The following is a 17,471-nucleotide window of genomic DNA, read 5'->3' as shown; positions in this document are numbered from 1 at the left end:
AAAGCTGCCTTCAGGTCTATAAAAGCGGCACATAGAAGACCATGAGTAGGGGAAGAATACTTCCGCGCCAAATGATATAGAATTATAGCATGGTCAATAGAAGCGCGATTTGGTCTAAACCCGACCTGTTCATGGCCTATCAGATTGGAATCTTCGGCCCATTGGGTTAGTCTGGTTAGCAAGAAGCGAGTGTAGATTTTTCCGATGATTGATAATAAACTGATATTACGATAGTTTCCTGGGTCCTCTGGTGGTCCTTTTTTATATATAGGAATTATGATGGACTCCTTCCATGATGTAGGTATCTGGCCCGTGGCATTGATTGCATCAAAGATTTTTGCAAGAATTTTAGCCCACCATATTGGGTGTTGTTTAATAGCTTCCGCCGGGATCAGATCGGGCCCTGGGGCTTTATCAGTTTTCAGTTTAGCAATTAAATCTACTATTTCCTCCGGGTCAGTATCTGGCCATATGGGCAAGTGACTTGAGAGAGTATCAGATTGGATGTTAGAGATGTCTGTCTGGGAGAAATATTTTCTTAGAAATTGTTCCCATGTCGGGGCTGGGATAACCGTCAATGGGTATTTCCTCGATCTTTTGTTGATTAAATTCCAAAAACCGCGAGAGCTGCGAAGCTTAGAGGCAGCAATCAGCGCTTGCCAACGTCTTAGCTGCCACTCGTGCTTGGCTGACATCTGTGCCTGTTTGTAAGCAATTTTGGCCTGCAAGTACTCTGGGGGGAGAGTTTCAGCTCCAGAGGCTTTATATCTGTTGTAGATACAACAGAGAGAGAGTCTAGCTTGCTTACATTTGGCATCAAACCAAGGTGCACCGAACCTGGGTTGATCTCGGTTAGCCAGGTGAGCCGGCATCGTAAAGAAGCTAGTTAAATCTGCAGAGAAGTGGAAGAACCACTCCAGTATCCTATTTGGTTCAGACAGCTCCGCCAATGAAACAATAAGGGATTCGGAGCTATTCCTCTGGAAGAATTCTGCATATTTTTGGGCCTGTTTCATGGACCATTTAATGCCTCTTACTTGAGCTGTGGCATTTAAACCTACATGAATTGGGTGTGTTCCGCTAACCGGGTGCCAGTCAAGCGTTAGCTTGGCCGCTAGAGGTAGGTGATCACTGGATTGTACATTATCTACTTTGAGATAAAAGAAGTTTGAAAATAGGTCTTCTGAGACTAGAAGATAATCTAGGACACTATTTGATGTTGTGCCCAAATGAGTGAATTCACCTGGCACGTCCGGAGGGCAGTTGCCATTTAGAATGTTCAAATTCATACGAATGGCCAATTGATAAAGAAGGACTCCCGCCTCATTCACTCTGTTGTCCTTAGATCTTCTTGATGTGAAAGAGATTAAATCAGATTTTGGGTAGGGGGGAGATACCCACCACTTGGCCTTAATTATCCCATTCCAGTTGGCAGCTGTACGTGCATTGAAGTCACCACCCATTATCGATGGAATATTAGGGTACTTAACATAGCATGCCAATAAATGATCTTCCAGAGAATCCCATCTATAATGAAGGTCTGATATCAGACCACCTGGAGGAAGATAAACATTGGTGATTAATAGTGAGAATTTTTCACTTGAAATCAGACCAGTAAAAGCAAAAGGAGGAAAGGTATGAACTAGCGAGAGTTTAGCTCTCATTTTAAGCGATATGGCGATTGCAAGACCGCCTCTGGACCGGCCACCTTTCTGGGAGGGGATAGCTGGAAGTGATATCAGTTCAAAGCCATTTATATCTATTTTATCTTCTTCCCATGTTTCTTGCAAAAGGATTATCTGGAAAGAGTTTATATAGGACAGAAATTCGGGATCTAATCTTTTCCTTTTCCAGCCAGCAATGTTCCAACTTAGGACTGCTAGCTGGGGACTTCTATGTTGTTCTTTTAACAGTCAAAACGGAGGGGGGGCAGACTCTCTGTTAAAGACAGAAGATGTAACAAAAAAGTCAGTTATTTTACTTTGGGAAGATGGTAACTGTGAGGCGCCCTGCAAATTAAAGTTTTTAACAATTTGGTTCGACTGTTGGCACACCGTGGATGATCCACTGAAAGTAGATCTCTGAACAGGAAGTCTCTTCATTTCGAAATTCTTGGTACAACTTGACAGAGAAATACCCAGGTAGGGGGAAATTGAGTCCGTCGGGGTAAACCCTCTCGCAGATTTATCATCCGACATTCGGATTATTTTATTGATGCGTCCCATCGGGTCTTCAATCGTTTCTGACGGCGGGTCCCGAGGTGTAACATTCGCAGTTTCCTTTGAAGGAGGTAATTGAGGGGGCATCACGGGGGTGGAAATTGCGGAAGACTCTCTCAGGGGCATCACTTGTGGACTACTTCTATATCTGGACGAAACTGGAGAAGATTCTAGCTCTGGCATAGATGAGTGAGTTAAAGAGGGATTTGAGTCAAGCAGGGAAATCAGAATTTCGTCCTTAGGTATGTTGGTTGATGAATATAGATGAAGGTTCAGTGAGGATGGCAGAGCCTGGTCGTCTCGTGATGTAGCGCACGCTGCAGAAGCAACTTGAAGATTTGAGTCTTGTCGGATGGTTTTTGAATTCAGAGTGGGGCTGAGCTGAAGAAGGTCAACCACTTCTGTCCGGTGAGCCCAAGTGGGATTATTTGAGACATCGTTAGTATCTTCCCCTCTATGTTGGACTTGCAAAAGTTGAGATTTAAGCGTGTCAAATCTTTGCATCATCACCGACTGTTCTTTCGGAGGGAGGGCTCTGAATGAGTCAATAAGTTCCCTTTCGTCGAGGGCAGTCTGCAGATTATCATCCTCATATATAGCAGTTTGAGAGGGTATCGAGTTTGGTCGTGGATGGCACGCTGCAAAGTCATCGCGGTTGGGCCTGACAGTATTTTGAAGTAAGGCAGAGTCTCTTGTCCTAATGTCCTCACCGCCAGGGCACCTATTTAGAAGGGGTTTGATCTTGCTGTCTGTAAAAACCCTCGTTGCTACAATGTCGGCCATGGACAAAAGCGTTTTCCTCCTAACAATAATAGATGGTATCTTTTCAGAGTGGAACGCAAGTATCACCTTCAAGAAGTTGGTCTGCCGGGGAAGGGGCATCACAGCATATAGGTCAATCTGATGTTTCTTAATTTTTAAAAGTTTGCTTAAGCAGTCTTTAGCTCCTTCTAGCGTTGACCATCTTCCTATTTCCGACCTGACAGAAAGGCAACTTTTCTTGGGTTGCAAAGTTAATATCTGATTGTTCAATTGGGAATTTAAGACATATTTAGTTTTAGTCTCCAGTATTTTATCTGAATGGGGGTGAGGCAATAAGTTTTTGACCTCACAAACTGAAGATTGTGTTGTTGATTCAAGTTTTCCGATTTTCAGCAGGATATTGGATAATTGTGAAGATACCTCGTCCAGCCTTTTAAAAATACAGTGAAGGGTCTTAATTACTAAGTGTATCTGCTCACAACTGGGGAACTCCCCCATAACAGATGCCAAACCATCTTCCTGCGATGAGAGTTTTTCTTTCGTATTCTCCTTTACAGGCTTTACATTTGAAACATTTTGAGTCATCGGAATCGGAGTAGCTTCTAAATCAATTAGAGGTTGGAAGCGATTTTGGGTTTCCACTGCAAAGCATTGCTCGGCATGGTCACTCCCTCCTCCATTCCGGTGTGGCACCAACCTTGATAGTTTTGGTTTAGGGGATGATAGGGGCTCGTCAAAGTCTCTCAAGCATTTTTTCTGACCCATGCTTTCCTCAGGCCAGAGATTATACGATTCTTAAAATAACATAACACTTGACACGCAATTAAGATAATGGCGTTCTCAACTCCTTTAGCAGCTAAAGCCAACCCGCTGATACGAGAGAACCAAAGAGCAGCTTGCAGCAGTCTGGAGCAGGGCCAAATCTCTCAAAGAGTTTCCATAGTATGCGGCTGCAGCAATTATAAAATACTTCAAAAACTGACTGAGTCAGTTGAGATAAAAGTATAAAAGATTAAAAGAAAATTAAAAGAAGTCCGAAGAGCACCGGTAAGCGCGTCTTACCTCGGCGCCATGTTGGCTCTCCCCTCCTGGATTTGATATCCTGCTTTATCACTACCCGAAGGAGTCTCAAAGCGGCTAACATTCTCCTTTCCCTTCCTTCCCCACAACAAACACTCTGTGAGGTGAGTGGGGCTGAGAGACTTCAGAGAAGTGTGACTGGCCCAAGGTCACCCAGCAGCTGCATGTGGAGGAGCAGGGACGCGAACCCGGTTCCCCAGATTATGAGTCTATCGCTCTTAACCACTACACCACACTGGCTCCTGATTCTGCAGACAGTTTTACCAATATGCATGGTCAATGGGCTATGTTCAACCTGACACATCACAGAATCATTATTTATGTATTTATAGGATTTATACTATACTGTCCACCAATTCAGTATTTCCATGGCACCTTACAAGCAGTCTATCTTTAATAAGAGGGAACTTTTATAAAGTGAGATGTGCTTTAAGTTTAACCTTTCTTTAAAGCAAAAATGTAACCCAACTCTATGCCTTTGACTCCGTAGATTTCCCCCCACCCTTTGCTGTAAACCACTGGAAGTAGACTATAGACTGTGACACATAATTTTAAAAAAGAGCAAGGTTTTATAGGAGTTACTAAATGTCCCACCAAATAATTAATGGCCATGTGCTACTTTAATGAAAAAAGGACATCGTTATATGAGCACATAATTCTGATGTTGTACAGGAATTTCCTCAACATTTATGACAAATACCTTGAGGCAACATTGTATCAGCATGCTCCAGTAAGCCACGCTATTAAAATCAGTTATGAACCATTATCTAATAGGAAGTAGCACCTGTACTATAAACCAACTTGACTGCATGCACAGCATAATGATACCAAGAGAATTGTGCATTCAGCTGGTGCATTTTCCTGTACCGTTTTACTAGGATAAGGCATTTGTTTAGGCATTTCCTTCCATTATCTCTCTACTGGTGCTGGCAACCTTCAGCAATAAGGTTTGCATCAGTATGACCTGGCAGGGCCTAGGCAATTTGCATGTAATAAAGACAATGCATAATGGCTTTATGGTAGACATATTGGGGTTATTTAGCAACATTTTCATTCTAAACCTGTTACCGTCAAGCCCTTGGAGACCCTGAAATATGGATTAGAAACTGTCCCATTATTTACCTCCATGTATCCAATCATTTTACATCTTGGGTCCTTTGTGTGAGTGCGTTCTTTTTCTCTCTTTCTGAAAGCATGAAGGCTATGAATTCAGTCTCAGGTATTCTCTTTTCAATACTCTTTTAAGAAGGAAAGTATGGTCAGTTTTAATATGTTTAATGAAGTGTTTTCTCAGTAGTAAAGAGAAGGGACAAAGCTGAAGTTAGCCCTGTTCTTTTAAGGAAAACCTCCCTGTTTTCAAATAGCAAGTAGTCAGGGATGGAGTTTGGTCTTTCAAATTTCAGTGGCAAAGCCTAAATTTGGTGTCGCCCTTTGCCTCTCACCTGCTGGTCTGCTCAGTTCACTACTTCATAGTTGTGGCACCCTGTGGCACTCCCTAGGCTCACTGCCCACTGCAGCAAACCAGTCACGTTTCCTAAAATTTGCCTATAATGCAGTTCACTACACATGCCATAGATCATGCATGTCCAACTCCCAAGAGACTGTGATCTACTCCCACTATATAAAAAATCTGGCAGTGATCTAACCATTGGATTGACCCTAGTTGTTGAGCTCCCCCCCCCCTTAGGCCGATTGACCCAGATCAACCAGGGACGTTCCGCGACCAACTGGTAGATCACGATCGACCGGTTGGACATTCCTGCCATAGATTATTGATTTACTCAGTGGTCATCAAGATTCTCTAGATGACTGGTTTATTCAGCATTCATCCTGATTTGCTTGCAAGAAGCTTACACAGAGGTTACACTATGTAAACAAATCAGAATTAATGCTCCATAAAAGATAATACAGAGAGATTATACACCAGTGACTATTCATCCAGAATTGCTGGAGTGTTTACATGTTTTCCCATATGGAAACCAAAAGAAGCAATGATGGAGCAGAGTGCTTAACCATTTCCCTCTTCTCTGCTCTGAATTAACTCCCAGTTGTCTGCAAAGGAAGCTTCCCTTGTAAACATGCTTCTGTAACCACAAGCTAAAACATCCACTGGGGTGTGGAGAGCGTATAAGTGTGGAAGGGGGATAAGCAGGGGGTTGGGGGAAGTTGCAGGGCAGACTACTACTACCCCCAAAAAAACCTTTTGACATTGAAGCATCACCGTATTAAAAATTTTTTATTGCACTTTTTCTTTAAATGAACAAAAGTAGCAGCTACACACACACACAGCCCTGTGTGTGCAAAGTTGGGGGCGGGGACACAACATATTAAAATATGCTGTTGCGAACCTGTTGGCTTGCTTTTGGAAATCTAGGTTATTTCATGGTATTTTGAATGAATGAATGAAACTTTATTTGCGTCAGCCATAGCAACAAAAAATTGTGATATACACAGAACAAAATAAAAAGTTTAGGATCCTGAATCAGCAGTCAGATAGTGGACCATATTCTGACTGCCCCAGCTAAAAGCCTTGCAACCTTTGCTGTCATCTCCTCCTCTTGATCTGCCAGGAGAAAAGACACTGTGACAGTGGTTGGGTGACCTGGAATAGACAATATTTTGTATTTTGTAGTTATACTAGGGTTGCCATGTGTCCAAAATTTCCTGGACATAGCCGGTATTCAGTTAACCCCTTTTTTTTTTTGAGATTTTACAAAAAAAGAGGTCAACAACTTTGCCTAAAACTATTGTGTCCACATACCTATTATCAGGAGTCTCACCTTTTTCATAAAAGAAAGGCTAGAGATTTAGGAGCTTTTTAGTTTGGGGATGGGGAGCAACTAGGATGTGGGATATGATTGCCACCCTGTGTTTCTTTGGGAGAAAGGGAAGGATTATCATCATCACCACCACCAATATGTTGTGAAGCAGAGTTTGTTGCTACTACAACTCTGTTGAATCCTATCAAACACTTTTTTAAAACTGCACTTGATTTGTCATATACTACACTGTGGTACCTTGGGTTACATACGCTTCAGGTTACAGACTCCGCTAACCCAGAAATAGTACCTCGGGTTAAGAACTTTGCTTCAGGATGAGAACAGAAATCATGCAGCAGCGGGAGGCCCCATTGGCTAAAGTGGTGCTTCAGGTTAAGAACAGTTTCAGGTTAAGAACGGACCTCCAGAACGAATTAAGTACTTAACCCGAGGTACCACTGTATAAACCTTACATTTGTTAGCAATAATCTAGTAAGGATAATACTATTACTAAGCTTATATTGACAATCCAGTTTATAGAGAAGTTTCCACTTAAGTGCATCTAAGTGTGTCTCACATGAAACAGTAGCTAAGCTTTTATTCCACACTGAGTTCTTGTAAGGAAAAATTAAAATAATGAGAAATTGCATCTCATCTAATGAGAATTCATTAGTTTGTACATCATAGGCTAGGTTTTTGAGGGGTTTTTTCCTTCCTCAGGGGCAATTTTTTTACATATAATCAAAGAGTTAGGAGGCATTTCATGTAATGAAGCATGAAATAATGTTGGCTCTCCTAAGATTAATTTTCCCTGCATACATTGCGGCCCATTAATGTAAAGAAACAGACGGTGCATAATGACAGAGTCATCTGTGGAAGAGGTTTCAGCTGTCACACAGGAGGGGGAAAATAAAGAATTTTTTTCTGCTGTGCTTGCCATAAATTTTGGAAATCTAACACAAGATGACTGCAGAGCTTTTATTTGATCAAAATACCAGGCAACTTGTCTTTTACCCTTAAAAGACAAAGATTTCACCCATCACCCTGTAAAAGGAAACTAACACATGAGGAGTCTATGAGATTGCTGGTCAGGGAAACCTATTGGTAGTTGAGTTGATGGCTCAATAGAATATTGTTAAGATTCTGTCTGCCATTGGATGCAAAGTCTCTCAGACTGAAAAAGGTAAATGGACTTGTAGGCTTGGTATTACTACAGCAACAAACAAATAAGTTTCCAAACTCATGCATTGGCACAATTGCTTTTGTGTCCCTTTATAAGAGATGCTCATTTACATGCTCTTTTCCTCTCTCCCAGCCCTCGTTCTTCCACCAAAAGCCAGTAAAAACTCTCTTGTTTTCTCCCTCACCCTTCTCTTTCCTGCTCATAGTCTTGCCTGCACCCAGCAACTCCCCTTATGCTCTGCAGTCTCCTTGTTTTTGGATCTTTTCGGTCACTTCTTTTTTAAAAAAAGAATGGCTATGATCTGCTTAATATATTAATTAATAGTATTAATTGTGTATTTGATTATATATATTTAATTAAATAAATATATTACTTGTCTGTATGAAATAATGTTAACAATATTGCAAAATTCAATTAAGTGTGTGGCCCCCGGGTTCTGTGTCAAAGTACTCTTGTGGCCCACTTGTACTGAGAGGTTGGACTGCCCTGGGTTATACTGAGTGGCAGTGACTATCCCTGGGTCACCCAGTGAGCTTCATGGCTGAGTAGGGAGCCCTCTGACCACTACAACACATGGGTTTTCAACATAAGCCGTTCTGTAAATACCCATGTGCAAGTCTATTGAAGTTAGTGTTAGTTATGTACAATGTAAGGCCAGAAAAAATCAACTTCCAGAGTTTCCTCTTTATCTATTTTCCTGACCTACATATTGCAAAATAAATTGCATGCACTGGCAAATATTCTCCGATGGAACATAATTCCCCCTTCCCAGCTGAGAAACAGTTTTAAACTATTGTTTGTTCGTTTGTTTATAGATTTCATAGGCTGCTTTTCAGGAGAACCTGACAAAATGATTTCTATAGAACATCAAATCAATGAAACAGTAAAGGCAAGATACAGGAGGGGGAAAACCTGTTTGAATGTCATATTTATTCTCTCTCTAGGGCAGGGGAGGCGAACCGCTGGCCCTTCAGATATTGTTAGAATCAATCTCTGACCAACCCCAGCTAGCAGACCCAGAGGTGATAGGTAGTCCAACATCTGGAGAGCTACTGATTCCCCAACCCTTGCTCTTAGGGAAGGATGATTGTTGAATAGTCTGATGGTGTCAGTTTGGACAGGGAGAGGTCACTTCAGCTGGAACACCAGCAGTTTTATGGTGGGCAGTTCAACATCTTTCCACTCATTCCTGTTATACAGTGGAACCTCGGCTTACGGCGGGGATCTGTTTCAGAGACCCTGCTGCAACCCGAAAAATGATGCACATTGAAGTGCAGCATCTGTGCATGCGCAAAGTGTGATTTAGCACTTCTGCGCATGAGCGAGTGGCGAACCTGGAAGTAACCTGTTCGCCGAAGTGTACGCAAACGGAGGTGGACACAGAACGAGGTTTGACTGTACCTATTATTTGCTGTTGAAGCCCTTCACAGAAATAGAACCATTCTCAGGAGTATCCAGCCCTTAAGGATGAAACACAGTCACCAGAGAGCCCTCCCCACTGCTGGTTTCTGCCCCTTTTCCTCACATGGGGAAATTTCCTTGGACAGTGAGGGGACTGGCAGATATATCAGGCTGCAGGTGAGCTCGGTATGAACTGGGCTTGAACTCTGAACAACTTTTAGGTTGAAGGGGAGACTAGATGCTGAACTCTCCCAATTTTGAATTTGCTGATATTATAAATAACAAATCTCCAGCTTTCTTCAAACACTAAATATTCACATTCTGTCATTATTATTAACACTCTTCGTGATTTGTGAAGCAATTCATCAAGTTCATCTTTCATGAGATATTGCACTACTGTATAATAATAAATCTACCCATTTGTTTTCTTCCTCCTCAAATCCCAGAAAATGTTATTACTCCTGCTTTCTTTATGCATTTCACAGCTTGTATAACTACCCACAGTACAATGCAGAACAGCTTACTTTACTCCTCTGCCCTTGCCAATCAAGGCCTTGGCTTAGTCATTCTTAGTATCTGCTACAGATGGGTAGCCGTGTTGGTCTGCCATAGTCGAAATAAAAAAATTCCTTCCTGTAGCACCTTAAAGACCAACTAAGTTAGTTCTTGGTATAAGCTTTCGTGTGCATGCACACTTCTTCAGATACACTGAAACAGAAGTTACCAGATCCTTCTATATATTGAGAAGGTGGGGAGGGGTATTACTTAGAAGGGTGGTGGGAATCGGAGATTGGCAGATAGCTGAGATGAGCCTGTTGACGACTCTTAACGACTGTAATAGGTCTTACAGGAAAAGGCAAGGGGTGAGAAGGTGAGAAATGGCTTAGTCATGTATAATGAGATAAGAATCCGATGTCTCTGTTCAGACCAGGTTTCTCCATTGTTTTAAGTTTGGTAATGAGTTGTAATTCAGCAGCTTCTCTTTCCAGTCTATTTCTGAAATTCCTTTGTAGTAAAACAGCTACTTTGAGATCTTGTATAGAATGTCCTGGGAGATTGAAGTGTTCTCCTACTGGTTTCTCAGAATCACAAAAGAATCACAAAACAGAGAAACCAGTAGGAGATCACATAGTGATCTGTAGGGAGATATATACAAGAGTCATGTATTTTGCACAAGAAGTTACTCATGCATCCACTGTTTTCAAAGTTGCCTTCAGGGAGTGGTAATGTATTTTCTTATCCTATGGGAGCATTTTCCGAACGTTAGCAAATAGGGCTATAATCCACCTGTGAAGCATTTTTTTTTTAAGTACAATATTAATATTAAATGTGTACTGGATATGTGATCTGCAGTTTTGATTAAACCAATGAAGGCAAATGTATATATACATTAACAAACCAACTTTTCTACTGCGGTGGCAGAATCACAAAAGAATCACAAAACAGAGAAACCAGTAGGAGATCACATAGTGATCTGTAGGGAGATATATACAAGAGTCATGTATTTTGCACAAGAAGTTACTCATGCATCCACTGTTTTCAAAGTTGCCTTCAGGGAGTGGTAATGTATTTTCTTATCCTATGGGAGCATTTTCCGAACGTTAGCAAATAGGGCTATAATCCACCTGTGAAGCATTTTTTTTTTAAGTACAATATTAATATTAAATGTGTACTGGATATGTGATCTGCAGTTTTGATTAAACCAATGAAGGCAAATGTATATATACATTAACAAACCAACTTTTCTACTGCGGTGGCACAGCCTACTTTCAGGTCATATTACCATGCAATGTGTTTTATTTATTTATAACCACTCATTAGAAAAGCAATCCTTATGATTCAGATCAGGAAAAGCTATAGTCCTCCCCCATTCCACTCAAGAATACAGAGTGATCATTATTTCTTTTTCCTCATTATGAATGGCAGGCCAGGACATCCATGGTGGAAGAGCTCCCACACCATGTGAGTGGAGGGATAAGCTTTCCTCTTCCTAAGCGTCTCCAGTGCCATGGATCAGAGGTTAGGATTGCACTTCTAACATATTAAATGTCCCTCTAATGCCGGATATATGAAATAAACAGGAAAAACTGAACAACAATTTCTAACAGTATTTTGAATCAAGACTGATTTATCTATATTCAGAAGTCATAGATATAAATATATGCAATGGCGCTTGCATTTCAAAGAAATGTCAAAACATGAGTGATAAGCATAGATTTAACGTTTCCATTTCAGACAGAATTAATTGATTATCACAATGCCCCAGGTCTCCTTTTAAATATCCGTGTCCCAATCACTAGAATATAAATTGCCATATAAACTTTCTACAATCTCACTTTCAATCCCCACTTTTGAAATTGAACTATTCTATTCACACATTTCAGAAGAATGTCTGAAAGTGGTTAGATTTAAATGTAAATGAGATGGGGCCGTCATAAAATGGAATTTCATCAGAAGTTCATGAAATAGACACCTTGGAAAGTTCAGTTCAGCTGCTAAAAATGATCACACTATAGTTTTCGATAACCAGCTTAACCACTAACATTGAAGCAGGACACAAATGGCTTTTAGAAGTCAAACAGAAAACATGAAACATTCTGGTCCCAGGAAAAGCATGCAGCCATGACAAAACTGTAAAGCAGGCCGTATGAAGTACAAAATGTATCTAGCATGATTACTTGCAAATGAACTGTTCCTATATCTAAATAAGATGAGTGGGCTCTAGGAGTTGAGCGCTTGGAAGAAGGACTGGTGAACTGGGAGAGCCTGCAATAGCCAGGAGACGAGAGTCAGAGGCAGGAGAAGCTGCACGACTGGAGAGTGAAGAACAGGTGCAGGAGGAGGAAGAGACTGGTTAGACTGGTGTAGTGTCAAGGGCTTCCACCCTTCCTTCTCCTGACTCCACACACTGAGAGTCAGTGTAAAGACTCCACACATGCACTTACGGTCATAGGGAGGTGTCTGAAAGATGAGATGGGCGGGCATTGTGCACATGCGTATGGAGAGCCATCTTGGGCAGCCTTTCATTGTGGGAGCAACCTTATTTCTAGAGGAGCTGGGAGGGCCCTTGCAAATGCGCATATATGAGTTCTTCTTGGAAAGGTTCTGGAGCATGTGCGTGCTCCTGTCGCTGGATAGGCATGTTCTCTTTCTGTCTGTCTCTCCCTCTTTCCTGTCACTCCCCCTCCTCCTGGCTTTGGTGAGCGAGACTTTCCAGACAGCTCTCCCTGCTCTCCCACCTGGCACCACCCAGAATTCGGCGCCCGGGTGCCCCGCACCCCTTGTCAGTAATTTGTTCTCTCATTGCTGGATCATGTGATCCTTATTTACATTTCATACTGTGTCATGTCCTATACAGGCTTATCAGGACAACAAATCATGCTTAGCTTTGCTTAATTCTGAAGGGTGTAAGCAAAGAACCAAATACTTGCAGATCAAGTTATGTCATGCAAGGGATTGTATCCACAGGGAGCTCATAAATGTGTCCTATATGCCAGGAAAGGAAATTCCTGCTGATTTGTTGTCAAAAGTTGTTAACAAGGAACAACTGAGTGTATTTGTAAATAAGCTGCAACTCTCCTGAAGTCTGTAGCAATGATATCATGAAATGGGGGAGGATGTCAGTACAGTACTACAGTAATTCATTCTCTCATTGCTGGATCATGTGATCCTTATTTACATTCCATACTGCTGAAAGTGTGGGAACAGAAACTCATACCAGAGAACTTCCGTTCTTTGTGCTTTTGTTCTTCTGCTTTTTGTTCTCTGCTCTCAAACAGAGAAGATGCATGTGTGAGATGCTGTTCACGCTAGCCATGTTTTTTTGTTTTGATTTGCTGTAAATAAAGAAAAATTCTTGATGCTGCATACCTACACAGTCTCGCTTCTTGAGGAACTCTGCTAACGCATGCCCACAGCTCCACTAGATGTGGGTCACAGTCTCTTCCATACTGGGGATGTACAGAAACCCCTCCGCCCCCCCCCCCCGGTAAAGATGGCCCTTCATGCAGGCAGAGTTGTTCCCTGCTTGCATGCAGCCCAGGTGGGGGAGATACATAAGCAGAGGCTGGAGGCGGGGCCTCGCTGTTGCTGTATTGGGTGCACACCTAGGAGTAGCTAAGAGACCTGGGATTGATAGACATGCCCTTTCCTAACTTGTAAGTGTACTTTTGACAATAAAGAGTTAATTCCTCACTATGGACAGGTCTGCTGGCTAAGAATGAATGATCTCATGCTATACATTAGGCTAAATGAAATTGTCCCATTTTAGGGAGGTGGGAAGTGTTTGCAAGTGAATGCAGCGGGTGGAGAACAGGTATAACTGATGGGGCTGATGACCCAGTGACTCTGATGAACCTGCATAGGCTCCACTTCGTATCTGAAAGCAAATGGACCTCCTTACTCTGCTTGTTTTTCCTCCTGCTACCACTGCATCCCTTTTCTCTTTTCTCTCTGTAACAGCATACAGTATCAGTTTGTAAGCCGATTAGTTAGGTCATTGGAAACTTAGCCAGATAAACTCACTATATCGCTGGAAATTAAAATACATCTAATGCTTCTAGTCTGAATCTCTCCCCACACAGACACACCTTCCAACCATCTATTTAATCCAGATCAAATGATGGTAGTCATCAATTTGCTATTCTTGACATGGGAAAGCTTGTAACCCATGTATGTATTTAAAGATAAGCTATGAGCTGCTATGATCGCAAATATAGTTTTAGGAAAATGTTTTTTAAAACATAGATATGAATTTCCATGTGAATGATATATTTCCCTGCTTTCAGCTGTCATATGAGTAGTTAAAAGTTGAAGTATATAAAACTTGCATAGGCCACGTAAAGCATTTTGATTCCTATATTTTATATCTCTAATAAAATACAGTAAAACCACATTTCCTACAGTCATTCATAATATATTTGAAAAAAACTGTAGGTTGTTTTTTAAAAGTTTCAAGTACAGTGAAGATTAGATTTGATACACATCTTTCATGCAATCAAGGCAGCTGTCTAAAAAACTTGGCAGTAGGGCTAAAGGGAAATATGATATATACCAGTCATAGAAACTGTAGATGGAAAGGTGGAAAAGTAATAATGCGTTATTCTATCACAGTAAAGGGGTCAACACAAAAGCCTGGTGAAATAAAACCCATATTTTGTTTTTAGTATAGTCTAAAAGTTTCATGTAACTGGAGTCTCTCCATGGAACAGAGAAATACACAGTTGGTCCAAATTCAGATATAATCTTGTCTCAACATTTATCCCCAAGGCATTGTGCTCATGATCGGAAAGAGAAGGCTACACACTTCTCTATTTTTCTTTACACACTTCGGCTATTTTTCTTTCAATGACAACAAGAAACACTGCTAAAGCTAGGGAGGCACAGTCACACGAGTTACTTATTTAAGGGTGGGAGCCTATTATCTGAGGTATATATCTCAGAGGTAGCAACTCTGATATGGAATCATAGAATTGTAGAGTTGGAAGAGACCCTGAGGATCATCTAGTCCAGCCTCCTGCAATGTCCATAGGCTGGTTCTTGTGCAGAAAGCAGTGGTGTTGAAAAAGCTGGTTTAGAACTGTATTCGTATGAATGGAGCTCCCATGACTGACTCTCTCTTTTCTTTTCCTTTCCTTTGTAAATAGTTCTCTTGTCAATCACTTGATTGTTGGCATCCAAGTGGGAATTTGAAATCAAATGTAGGTTGGACCAGCTAAAGTATTAATTGAGGACCAAACTTGATAAGACACCAGTCACACAATTACCAGTGTTGTTGTTGTTGATGATGTTGTTGTTGTTTTAATGTAAATAGCAAGCACAAGGGTGCTGATCTGGATTGGGACCCTGACACAGGATAGGGACCTTTTACCTTTTATCCTTTCCCTGGTTCTCAGTCTGGATCAAGCCCCAATACCTGCTATGTGCATAAAGGGGAAAGCTCCCATTCATGCCGTTATTTAAAAAGCTAATTGCTTGAATGGTGTCTCATTTAGTTTGGTCTTGAGGCAGCTGCCCAAGTGAGCAATAATGCATGGAACTACTACACACATTGAGAATAATTGCTGCTCCTCTAGACCAGTGAATGCAGTTAGTAAGAACTTAATAAATAAATAAATGCTTGACTTGTAAATGCTACCCCCAAACTATTTCCTTTGGCTTCTTGATTTTAACTTGGGATGGATTTTTCCAAATCTCACATCCTTTTTGTTCTGTGGTGTCTCCTGTTCAGGCTGGTTCCCCCTTTCTCTAGCCTTAGTTCCTTATCTGTCCCCCTTCCCTTTCTCTTATGTCTACAACAGGGGTACCCAATGTGCTGCCCCTCAAATGTTGCTGGACCTCAACTTCCATCAGCTCCATGGAGCACAACTATTGGCTAAGAATAATGGGGGTTATAGACATTAACACCTGGAGGGCACAACACTGGCTATCCACCTATCCCAGCTCTATATCTTTGGTGGCTTCTAGCCTGCCTAGAAAATGGAAACCTAAAGACTTCTTTGACTAATGAGTAAATTGTACAGTCTTTGTACTTTGGGATGTTGAGGGCTGGGTATTCTGTGTTTTTTTCTGGTGTACCTTTAAAGCCAGCCTGACTTAAACCCCACAATCCATTCCAACAGCAACAACTGGATCCTCAAACTCTTAGACTTGCATGCTATCCTTTGCATTTGGCGAGAGGGATAAATGCCTCTATGTAAATGCAGAATTCCACCCCCCCAGTACTGTACTGACAGTCAGCCCAAAGCTCCTGTGATAGCATCTGGCACTGTTGAGCACTGACACCACTCATTTTACAAATTAAGCACTGGCAACACATCCAATGAAGATAAATGATCTTCTGTTCATGCTACATTATCTTGTTGTTTTATTTTATTTTTTCCCATAAGATGTGGTCCTGGTCTGGGCTACCAAAAAGAAGCAATTCAAAACAAACTCTAAACACACGAGAGGAATTTATTTGATCAGTGTCCTGATCCACTCTAACTCTATTGCTTCTTAATAGTGTTACCATTATCCAGATAGAGCAGTCTTATAGGCTGCTATAGATATGCTTTCATGAATATTCTGGTGATTTACAATGCAAGCTATTGTCTGAAATCATGAATATCACATATAACCATAGCAGATCATGCACAAACAGCCAGTGTGGATGCATCCTATAAAATTCTGTTTGGCTGACCCACTGCAAAAACCCCTGACTTTTGGCAGACTGCTAAAGCAATTATCTTCAAATATTCATTGAAAAAAAGTGCTTTTTATAGCTATAATAATATTCCTTTGATGCTTATTTGTACTATTATTGTGTGAAGTATAAATATAATTAATAACATGTTTAATGCAGAAATCATGACCGGGTAATTGATATTTTATGCAGAAAAGAATGCTGATAATAAATTCAATTAAAGCTCCCTTCTGCTATGAGTTGTGTCAGGTGGCATCATGTGTAGAAAAGGGTCCCACCACTGGCTCCACCTCCAAAATTATGCAGCTTTTAGGCTCCACTGCAATGTTCACACATTAGGTGTAGAACTCTGTAGAATGTGCAGGTTTCTAGCTTGGATGCAGGTCTCTGTATAGGCACTTTCTCCATAAGAGAGCCCCATCTAAAATGTGGAAGTCAGGGATGAGGATGAAATGCGGGAGAAGTATTTGCTACAGCTCAAACTACCCCTTGCCGAAATGCTTGAATTAAGTAACTAAGCATCATACCTTATTTCCCCCCAGCAGTTCACTGTATGGTATCTTGAGATCTCCACACAGATGAATTGCAGGCCATTTACTTTTTCTGTCCAGAAGATCTTGAAGATCCTTCATCTTGGCCTTTAATCTTCTGTTGTCTATACCCAGTTCTTGATTTTCTATTTCAAGGTTTTTTCTTCTTTCCCATACTGATGTACTTTCAGGCTGTGGTATTTCCGTCTGGAAAATGGAAGAGGAGGATGGCAGAATCTGTGAAGGCAAGAACCCTTTTCCTGGAAAAGACACACAGCTGTAGGCAAATTAAACTTGTGGGCCCATGCAACTATTATGCAGGCAAATTAATCCAGGGTTCTTAATATGCTTGAG

The 17,471-nt window shown here is 41.3% G+C and overlaps 1 protein-coding gene and 1 long non-coding RNA gene across 3 annotated transcripts in view; both read right to left on the bottom strand.

Moving 5' to 3' along the window:
* CCDC102B (coiled-coil domain containing 102B) overlaps window positions 1-17,471 on the bottom strand; it is an 85,561-nt gene that overhangs the window by 35,593 nt on the left and 32,497 nt on the right. Inside the window, exon 6 of one of the 2 annotated variants that reach the window (XM_081014232.1) lies at window positions 17,115-17,324. The exons of the other annotated variant lie outside the window; for it this stretch is intronic. Within the exon in view, the coding sequence (XP_080870358.1) occupies window positions 17,115-17,324 (210 nt within the window). The remainder of the gene's footprint in view (window positions 1-17,114; window positions 17,325-17,471) is intronic. 2 annotated transcript variants of the gene reach the window in all.
* LOC308481711 overlaps window positions 1-17,471 on the bottom strand; it is a 490,911-nt gene that overhangs the window by 447,822 nt on the left and 25,618 nt on the right. The window lies entirely within an intron of this gene.

This window comes from Podarcis pityusensis, assembly GCF_964106645.2.
Source record: "Podarcis pityusensis genome assembly, chromosome: 7".
In the NCBI taxonomy this organism is placed as follows: Eukaryota; Metazoa; Chordata; class Lepidosauria; order Squamata; family Lacertidae; genus Podarcis; species Podarcis pityusensis.
Note: the sequence above shows the minus strand (reverse complement) of the source record. Positions and strands in the feature narration are given on the sequence as shown.